Genomic DNA, 10,968 nt, shown 5'->3' on the forward strand with positions numbered 1-10,968 from the left:
CAGACGCAAAACATTTCAGAAACCGCATGTATCAAATATGATACACATTTGGCATTACAGGGTTAAAATAGTGATTTTATTCTTTATGGTAAAGCATTATTAAACAACCCTAACTGTTCTTTGTGAAATTATTTTAATTAAGCTATTTTCACTTAAGACTTCTTGTAAAGAACCATTAATTATTGCATTAATTAAGTCAAGTCATCAAGGTTTGATGCAGCGAAGCAGACCAAACCCATCAAACTCCCACCACCATTTTTGACTGTTGGTACATTGTTCATCAGAAGAAATTAGACCTTCCAAAAAGCACCCATCTTGTCCAAACAGCCCATAAACACTTTTGTCAAGTCCTGGGAATTATGAAGAAATCTGTGGCTAATGTCAGACAGAACTTTTTGGTTTGTTGAATAAGGGTTTTTAACTCTGTACTGATGTAATGTATTGGATGTGCAGAGTCCCTTTCTTAATGCTGAATCACCAACACTGACCCAAACTGGGGGGAATGAGGCCTACAGAGCTTTAGATGTTGTTTTGAACTTTTCTCTGTTCCATGTTTTATCCAGCTGCCTCAGAATAACCTTTGGTCCCCCGTAAATCTCAAGTCCAGATGTTGTTATCGCACCCAGCTGTGATTCTTTAAAAATAAAGTCGGTAGTGCAAGACAACAGATGTCAGTTGGCATTATGTAAAATCTCTGTTTTAGGTCTCTCCATGCCTCTCTTTTGTAAGAATAATGCCAGAAACACCCAATATTACAATGATTCTGATACTGTAACATATACATCAAATCTGGTTTATATTTCCCTCTTTATTGCCTTTCTTCACATTGAGATGAAAAAAACATTACATTACTCTGGTCTCAAAGTCTTTTGTAAAAGGGACCTTAGGTTCTTATGTTTGATTTTCTTTGATTCTGTGCATGATATGTTGCTTTTATAGATTTCTGACCTACCAAATGTTTGCTAACAGGTCCTGTTTATATAATTTTTCTTATTATTTTACAGGTCTGGCGGTAATCAGGTCCAGGTGTTGCTGTTATTGCTGGGTATTACTTTTGGCATAGGACCAGGTGGGTTTGGATACCTTTGTCTCTTGATAAATGAAATCATTTAAAAAGTGCATTTTAAGATTTTCTCTGGTCTTTTTTGTTTTATTTATACATTTCTTTACTGATAAGACACATTTAAGAGTAAGAAAACCAACAAAAATAACCAAACATAAAAAAAACTTGGAAGGGTTAAATATTTTGTACAGCACTGTGTGACTGAAATCTTTTCAGTGCGTGAGCTGGGTTAAAACTCACCTTAACAGATTTGGAGCCCATACCAAAGCCAGATTACGTGTGTGCATATTTGTCTGGGCACTGAACGCAGCAAGGCGGGCCAAGTGCTTGGAAAGGTACTCCAGAGTCCTGAGGATGGTTAATAAAAAGCCTTTTATCAAAAGTTAAACAGCATTAAAGTCAGTTAAAGTAAACTAGACCGTTGTTTCTAGAGCTAAAAGCAAAGGACATCTGGTTTACCTGAAGTGAGCAGTGGGAAGTTCTTGGATAACTGTCTGAATGTGTAAAATTCTGTCTTGATCTCTGTGCAATGAGACAGCCTCCTACATGGAAAACAAAGATTTGCACAATGACAGCATTATTTAACTCCTTATTTAGGTCCTATTTGTTTTATCTTTGCAAAGATGAGAACAGGACAGTCGCAACACACAGCTTGATGTTCTGCCCTGTTCTGATCTAGACAAAGTTTCTCTCTATAATTTAAAGCCTGCATGAAGCCATGAAGGTCTCAACATACAGTTAATCCAAATAAGTTACAAACAGTTGAAGAAATAGTAAAATGTTGAGTGAACACCTTAAATGAAATAGTAAAATGTTGAATAAACCTTGGGAAAGAGTCTGGCCTGTTATGGAAACTATTATGTTCTGTTCCAATATAGTGCCAATAAAAAACAGATATCATCTCAATAAAAATAATAAAAATTGTATTAATTATGAAATGAAATTCTTTGTTGTGTAACCTTTATAGTTTTTTATTTTTATTTTAACGAGTTGATGTAGATGTTAATAACTGGGAGAAGGATGGGTCTCCTGTAGCTGTTGGTCTTACTGTGGGACTGAGGACACTGCTGTTGTTGACTGCTGTCTGAAAAGATTTTTGAGGTGCTCTTCATTTTATCTAGAATATGTATGCAGCTAAACCATTAAGACTGATTTTTTTGTAGGCTTGACTGAAGTAGGAAAGGCAAGTTTATTTATAGCATATAAAACATTTTAGCAGAAAGATAATTAAAATTGTTATAGATTACAAAAAATAAGAAAACAGAGAAAAATTAACATTGCAATAGCATAAAGTTAATTAAAACAAAAATAATTAAAGCGATTAAATAATTGATAAACATTTATAATAGCTTGATTATCAATACAAAGAAAAGGTTGTTCCACAAACTTAAGCTAGCTGTGTTTAGATAGCACCGTCAAAGGCCAGTCCAAACCATTACATTTTACATCTTTATTTAAAGCACCTTAGAGTCTCTGCACTTCCACACTTTTCTGGGAGTTTGTTCCAGATTAGTTAATCCTAAGAACTATTAGCTGCTTTTCTGTGTTTCGTTCTGGGTATGCAGTCTTGACTTGTTTCAGAAGCCCTGACATGTTTGGAAGAGTGAAACACTGCCAATAAATCAGTTGTAATATTTTGATGCTAAGCCATTCGGTGATTTATAGACTAAGAGGATTATCTGATAGGGGCTGCCAGAGGAAGGACTTCAGAACTGGACTGATGTGTTCCACTTTCTTAGTTTTAGTGAGGATGCAGGTGGCAGCATTCCGGATCAGCTGCAGCTGTCTGATCCATTTTTAAGGCAAATGTAGAGAAAACATTACTGTAATCAATTATAGTAACGATTAACGCATGAACTAGTTTTTCAAGGCCCTTCTGAGACATTATTCCCTAACCCTAGGTGATAGAAGGACCACTTTGTCCCTGTCTAGTGGAGGTATAGTGAAGGATTTGCGTGAATTTATAAAATTGACCTGCCCTCTGAGCCTTTAAAAAACAATGGACATGTACAACCCTGTACCCGTGCGAGAGCATGCATAAGCCCATTTCTCCTCGTTAACGCTCTGTTTAAAAGTTGCTGTTTGCATCGCTCATGCAAGCTTACTTTCCAAAAGAAGATTTGGAATTTTTACACTATGTCAGACTCATCACCGGTAAGTGAAAACGGCCTTAAGTAAACATATCACCAAAATGATTGACAATTAGGAGGATCACTTATTTTGATGCTCAACCCGGAAATAAAACATCCTCCACTATACCTTTAAAGAGCCTGGTAAGTTCAGGTCTGAGTCCATCACTAAACCTAGATTTTTAGCCTTATTGCTGGTTTTTATCTGTATTAACTGAGCTGAACTAAGGTCTAATAATATCAGCACTGTGGTACTTCCAGAGTTTGCATTTACAGTATAGGGATGTGATTGAACACCTTCACAAGCACAGCCTCTGTACTGAGTTGAACACCAAGACCTGACAGCAAAACAGTTGTTCAAATGGTTTGTCACTGCTTTTTCAATAATTTTGCTCATGAAGGGGAGGTTGGAGATAATACTTATTATGGAATAATACATTGAATATACATTTCCTAAAAAAAAAAATCTCCAAGCATAATTTTATTGAGAAGACGGATGGCTGAAGATGTTCACAGAAAATTACCCGTTAATTTCTTCAGATGGTTTAGAAATTGTCAGGTTTCATCAAATGAATGAAACAAGTGTGACTTAGAGTGCCCCTTTTCGGATTAAATTTGGACAGAATTACAAGCTCAATAAGTTTAAGATATTTTGTTATCAGCCAGTTTTTTGTTAGTATATCTGGAGGGTACAAAATATTTTCAAGGTGCACGAGAATGCTGGAGTTAAAAGCACAGGCAGACAGAGACGTATGAAAGCCAAGGTATGCAAATAACCCCATCAAAGCAGACTGTTCCACAGAAAGAAACTCGTACACGTTGGTATTTTTACCCCATTTTCCTTCTAAAAAGCCAAAAAACTTTCTTTACAGCAAACTATAGAAATTATAAAACCCTTTCTAAACAGACATATCAGTTAAACCTTTGGTATATTTTTGAATTTGGCAGTATTTTAATATTTTGGTGTGCAGCCAAAGCAAATGAAATCAATAGAATTTGCTTCTGATTCAGACTCAGATCTAGTATGTTATCTCTAGAGGTAATACATTTCTAAAAAAAACCAACACAAATTAAATTAAAATAAATAGAAAAGCATGCCATGGAGTTTTATTGAACCTGCCTGAATTTATACTTTGCAAAACTAACATTTGTTGAACTTTTTTGTATCAGGTACGATTTGTACATCTAGGGATGGAAATGTATGCCAATGCTCTTTTGCAAAATTGCTTGGGTTCACCCCAATTGATTGAAAATAGTCAGTAAATAACTATTTCTAAGTCTTACTTTGCCCCTGATTTCACCTTTTCTGCTTTCACAATGAAAAGATTTGTGTAGTGCAGGACTAGAATTTTCTGTTTACAGTGTTTTTGATTTGAGTTGTGGGTCTCTGCACCTCCTGCAGAGTTAGCACCCACCTCTTGTATATTTTCCTAATTGCAGCACTCCTTGCCTTTCTTGTTGCTGCTTAATGAAATGTGAAAAAACACAAAGGGTATTCAATTCAAAGAAATCTAAGAAGATAGAAGAGGTAAATGCAGACTAAATATAGCCTACAAATTGTTTAATATGAATAATTTGAATTAAACTTTAATTTAGGCTAATTTAAACATAAAAAACTAGGGATCATGTAATTTCACGTCTGGTTTTTTCCATCCTTTCAGGAAGAAATCTATACTAATCCCAAGCTATAGCCTCTCATTCAGACAAGATTTGTACATTCTACAGATGAAACTAAACATACTCACAGTGAATTTGCTGTAGAGCTCGTATGTCAGCAGGGGATTGGGCAGCTCCCTGAAGTAGAGCTTACATAAGGAACCCACACAGTGGATGTCCTGGAGGTATACTTCCTTGGTAAGGTCAGGGCACGCCTCGGAGCAGAATTCCTGCCTACACACAAACATCCACACAGACACACACTCAGTAAGCTGAATGACTGGACTGTCTACCAGCCCAGCTCACTCCTGCTCATCTCTGAGGCTCCTCAGACTGAGGTGCAGCTGTCGGGTCAATACAGTTGAAAATGGGGCAAGATATATATATATAAAAGAAAAGATACACTATTTTTTTTTTTTAAATGATGCATAATTTTTTTCTTATTAACAAAATGCAGCCAGGGCCTGTGGTTTCCGATGTTTAACAAAAAGATTTCTATAACTAACAGGGATGAGAAGAAAAGAGGTCATGCATAAATGCTGTTGATCATCAAACAAAATATCATCCAGCCAAAAGGAAACAGATAAACCAAAAGTAAGAAAATTGCATTTTTTTTTTTTTTTTTTACAATTAAAAGCTCCACTGAGTCCACTATCATTTGGGATTATCCTCTATCAGTCAAAATGTTTGATTTCTTCAGATAAAGTATTTTGCCTGAAGCATCAAAAAAGACCCAGACTATACCACTACTGGTTATCCACTTTTTTACTTAAACACAGGGTAATTTTCTCACCAGATGTAAAACTATTGAGGAAAAGGATGTTACTGTAAGAGGAGGAAATCCAAGTGGGCTGCTTATTGGTTTTGATCAATTATGGTTTTGGCCTGGGAGCTCCCAGTCTCTATCTTACTGATTTATGACCTTAAATGTGGTACCCAATATGAGTCTCCTTTGAGATCTTTTGGTCTTAAGGGAGTCCCCAAAACCTTAGAAATTATATAAATATATTTTTTTTTACCTTTTTTAATTTTAAAACACCTGTGATTTTGTTTCTCATCTTTCCTGGAATTTGTCTAGATAGAGAATTTTACCTTCTTCATGTTGTCAAACAGGTTCTGGATAAAGGATTTCTTATATGGTAAAAAAAAAAAAAAAGCTGGTTAATTCCTGTTAAATCATTTTTTAACTATGGGAGTGAATGTTTTTTTGTTTTATAAAGGACTGGGCTTGTTTTTTAATTTCTTTTTTACACACAAAAAATTATTACTATTTGAAAACTGCATTTTGTTGTTATATAAGTTATGTTTCTTTCAGATTAAATATAGAAATATATCAAAACAGCAGAAAATATTAAAGTAGGTAAAAAACTGTTTATTATAGTCAGCTTAAAGAAAATAATCCTTGTGGTACCTGAGACGCTGGATGTTTGAGGTGACCCCTGAAAGCCTGTAGATCCCATCCACAATCCCATGCTTCTCAATAAACTCTGCACACTTCTGGAGGACCTGTGGAACTTCAGGAAGGAAATCACACGGTATTAAGGATCTGATTGCATCTAGTATTCCTCAATTATGAAAACTATTTACGCTACACATATGCCGTAAAAATAAACAGCTTTAAAAGTCACACATTAACTGTAACAATGCAGAGGGCTGAGTCCAAGGTATTGTGGTTTGTTTCACCACATGCCTGTTCTCTGCTCCTCAGGGTCGGTGGCTGTAGGTGGATTCAGGCAGGAAGTTAAAAATGGTTTGTTTGTTTCAGAGGAAAGTTGACACACCCAGTCCTTGTGGCTGGTATTACTTACGACATTTCCTCTAATAGAAATAAGCCTTTGTAATGTCACCACTGACCTACACACTGCTTTCCTAACAACAGCCCATCTTCTCGGTAAACAACTTTGCAGAAGCCTGTAACAGCTTTAGCTGTGGTTTTTTAAAGTGTCTAATAAATCACATGTCTGATTCAATCTGACCAAAACTTTACTTTTACTAATAGTGGTACTAATAAGCGACTTGAGCTCATTCTGTTAATTTGGACCACGTTTTTTTTTTTTTTTTTTTTGTGTGTAGAAAAGCAGCATTAAGCTTGAAGATAATGTAAATGTAAAACATTTACTTAATGTAAAACAAGAAAGTTCTTATACGATACTGAAAGTGCAAACAAGAAGCTGAAAGCTTGGATTTAAACCCTTGTTATTTGGTAATTAAGTGCAACAATTAATCAGAAGTCCTGCGATAGTGCTTTTTGAAAGAGTTACTTACTTTTTAATACAAATGTTATGAGAAAAAATAAAATGTAACATTAATCTGAATTAGAAAATAGGAAGCATATTTTGTTCAATGCAAACTTTAGCTTCTTATAAACATAATTCCATTGGTCCGTTTGTGATATTTGTAATTTCTGTTTCTTTTTCATTTTTTCTGGTATTATATTTGCTCATATCGAAAAAGAATTTCCAGCGCCCTTCCTCCACAAAAATGAACGGCCAAATATTTCTAGCTACAGTAAATTTCTCACAGCTCACCGCAGCAGGCAACAGATATTTAAATTCTCATCTCCCTGGCCTAAGTAATTGGATTCCTAATTGCCTGTCTGTGGTCATATTCTGAAAGACGAGCAACCTCCGGGTTGTCATTTAGCTCATCTCCGTTTATACACTGAGACGACATTTCTCATACACAGGCAACAAATATAGCTGGAGTTTGGATGGATTTCTGAACATACAGCAGTACATGTGATCATTTGTGGAAAGCTTTTAAACCTGAAAACGATTCTGCCTCTGAAATCAGTAAAAAAAATGATTCTTAACAGAATTTGTGGCTGTTTCTTTACGAAAAACATATATCTTAATACACCATATCTTTCTGTCACACTAAGGGACATTTCAGGTAGCCTACCAGAAAATTCATATTGTGATGTCATTTTTTGGAAAGACGTTGTGTGAATATTCCCTGTTTTATTTTTAAAATACATATGGATTAAAAAAAAACACACACACACACACAATTACCTGATAACTGTAATTAAATAGAGTTGAATAAACAAATTTTGATTACAGTCCTGTCAACCTTGTTAAAAAATATGTCATCGAATTCATTTTTCCTACAGATGTAGAAATCATATCTTGTTTCCAAACTTTTGACCTGTTGTGTTCTTTGCAACATAGAAAGAAAGAAAGAAAGAAAGAAAGAAAGAAAGAAAGAAAGAAAGAAAGAAAGAAAGAAAGAAAGAAAGAAAGAAAGAAAGAAAGAAAGCAATTAAACAAGTAAGTACGTAAGTAAGTAAGTAAATAAGTTAGTAAGTTAGTAAGTAAGTTAGTAAGTAAGTTAGTAAGTAAGTAAGCAGGTAAAAAAGTAAGAAAGAAAGAAAATGTCCCTTTTTCTGTTAGCTGGCTCCTTTGCTCATTTCCACAGCCCACCAACAGCTTAAAAGGGCAATATGTCTACTGCTTCCATGACACAGGGCTATAACCCGCACCTCTTCCCTCACTTCCTGCTCTCAATGTCCCGCCTCACAATAAGCCCATCAAACAGGTCTGTCTTAAACATATCTCAACAGCCTCAGATTATGTGATCCTAAAATATTATGGCAATACAAAATGACATAAAGGCTGTGGAAACATGAAGTCAGAAACTGAAGGAAAAAAAAAACAGAAAACGAGAATGCTTTTCTATTAATTTTAACACATTTCTGTGTTACTACCTATTTAATTTTCATTATATCCTCAGTCATGTAGAAGCAGGAGTGTTATTCAATCTTTTATGATAAAATTAAAATCCTAAAAAGAGTTGTACTCAACAGGAAATTTACACAAAAAACTCTAAGAGCCCCACCCAAGGTTCATTAAATGCAGCCAATGGGTGAATGAATGTTCATGATGAATAGAAAACACATGTATTCTGCTAAAGGTCTTTTAACTTCAAATGTTTTCTTACACACGAAAATATAAAAGTTCTGTCTTATTTTAAACAGCATATGCATACAATAGTTTTTAATATGTAAAGTGGTTTAAATAGACTAATACCCTCTATGTTAAATCCCCCCTCTGTGTCTGAGTAAAGCAGCCAGCAGAGGACATTTTGTCTCATTTAGTAGGTGCCAACTGTAAAAGATGACTGAATTTTAAATGAAGGGTTACCATCTTGTCCTGAACCCTGGAGATGTTCTGTCAGGTCACAGCCGAAGACATTCTCACTTCCTTTCTTTTTGGTCTTCTGCTTGTTTCCTTTATTCTTCATGTGGGCTCCAGTTAGTAGTCCAGACGATTAAAATAAAAAGTTCCCTGAAAGCACCAAGTTTGATCCATATGACCTTTAGAAAAGCAGCTGAGATGGCAAGTCAAAAGGCAGCCGCTCAAAAATCCCAGCACAAAGCTCCCAAATGCCTGCATCCGCTCGCACCCTGACAGACCACACGGTTGGTGGCTGAGAGCAGCCCTGACGTCACTTTTCAAACTTCAGCTCCTTTTTTACATTTCAAGATCCTCAGGAGATGAGCTGATAAAATATATGATGGTTTTGTTCCTCTGCTGGGAAAAAAAAAAATTCTTAGCTGAATTAAGTGGACTGATTTTCAGAAACAGCATTAGAATGGGCCGGTTTCCTGTTGTTTTTGCACCCCCGGTCTCTCTCTCTCTCTCTCTCTCTCTCTCTCTGTTCTTTTTATCTCCTCCTCTTTTCCTTCATTCCACAGTCTCCTCTTCTCACTGGCTTGTTCTGCAGCTGAGGCACACATGCATTAGAGACAGAAACTCCCATCCCTATAGTTAGTTATGTTTTGCAAAGGTTTTTTTTTTTATTCTCTGGATTCAGGGATAGCCTGGTGGCAGTGATGTGGCAGGGGTTTTTCAAGCCTTCAGACTATGTAAGAGGGAGGGAGGAGAAGTTATGGGAGGAAGAGGAGAACAGCTGACATCTGTTTCACTCCCAGTTTAGGAATTACTGACTCTATGATACTGTTTTTTTCCCCCACCAACTATTCTCCCAAAGTTGAAGCGAACGGGAAAACGTCTCCCTGCCTTTCCTGAATGCTACTAATGTATACACAGTTTCCTGTGCAAAGAGCCCGGGCTCAAAAACAAAAACAGACGGACTCTGGAGGAAGAGGAAAGTGGGAGGTGACTTAAGTTAGGGCCTGAAGGGCACAGATGGGAAATGGAGGGGGGGCACTTAGATGAACAACACGTGGTTCTCATTACTAACTGCCTTGTGTTTTATTGTTTTCTTGTTTAATTAGAATGCAGCTTTAATAGACAAAGCGGAATCTAACTGGTAAATGTGTTGAAGTTAAAAGCAGGGTTTCCTTCACAGCTGCCCTCCTTGTCTGCAGTGAATCTATTTCAGTTACGTCCTTGCATTGGAATGCCAAGCCTGATAAATATGGTGTAGTACTCCAGTATACTCCATACATACATTACCTTCTGACTCCTACAACAGGAGAAGATTAAAACCCAAAGTGAAATCCTTAAATTTGATAACTTTGCAGCCAAGAATAACTGAACTGTCTGTGACTACCCACCCTACCCAACTGGAACAGAACAAAATGTGGCGATAAAATATTCAACTGATGGAATGTCAAAAACGTGTTAAGAGTTTGTTAGAATGGATACATTTTTGATAAGAGGTTGAACATCTTCATTTAATCTAAAAATGTTGAATCTTATTCTTTGAAGAACAGCAGTTTCCCATTCTGTTTGTCAATCTTCCTCATCATCTAAGCTCCTTGTTTTAGCCACCAATTCATGGATTCTTTAGCTGTAGGCCATCCTAGTAATGTACAACTTTTTCTGAAATCAAAATTTATCAACTGATTTGGTACATAAATGGTTAATGATGATCCCAGTCATTCGGGATATGGTGATTCCAAGTGACTAAATAAAAGGCACTTGAACTGCAGCCTCTTTTTTTTTTATTATTCATGTTTCTTTCACAATCTAATCTATTTAGAATGATTCTGGTCTAATTTTCTGATAGAAACATTCTTCTTTGCTGAATGAAATAGTTTCCAATCTAAATCCTAAGTGTAGAAATAATCGGTGGCCTATCTAAAATATCTGACTCAAAAGGATGTTCACGCTTGAAAGTGTATGATGTCCAGTGCAGCAAAGAGTTCATATG

At 36.0% G+C, this 10,968-nt stretch overlaps 1 protein-coding gene across 1 annotated transcript in view; it reads right to left on the bottom strand.

The window, feature by feature from the left end:
- Positions 1–9,476, bottom strand: part of arhgap31 (Rho GTPase activating protein 31) — a 19,964-nt gene extending 10,488 nt beyond the window's left edge. Inside the window, exons 1-5 of the mRNA XM_015393440.1 lie at positions 8,991–9,476; positions 6,260–6,362; positions 4,938–5,082; positions 1,523–1,605; positions 1,304–1,411 (exon numbers count right to left, since the gene is read on the bottom strand). Of these exons, the coding sequence (XP_015248926.1) occupies positions 1,304–1,411; positions 1,523–1,605; positions 4,938–5,082; positions 6,260–6,362; positions 8,991–9,090 (539 nt within the window). The 5' untranslated portion in view covers positions 9,091–9,476. The remainder of the gene's footprint in view (positions 1–1,303; positions 1,412–1,522; positions 1,606–4,937; positions 5,083–6,259; positions 6,363–8,990) is intronic.
- Positions 9,477–10,968: the final 1,492 nt, after the last annotated feature.

The sequence above is a fragment of the Cyprinodon variegatus genome, unplaced genomic scaffold (genome assembly GCF_000732505.1).
Source record: "Cyprinodon variegatus isolate N-32 unplaced genomic scaffold, C_variegatus-1.0 Scaffold641, whole genome shotgun sequence".
NCBI lineage: Eukaryota > Metazoa > Chordata > Actinopteri > Cyprinodontiformes > Cyprinodontidae > Cyprinodon > Cyprinodon variegatus.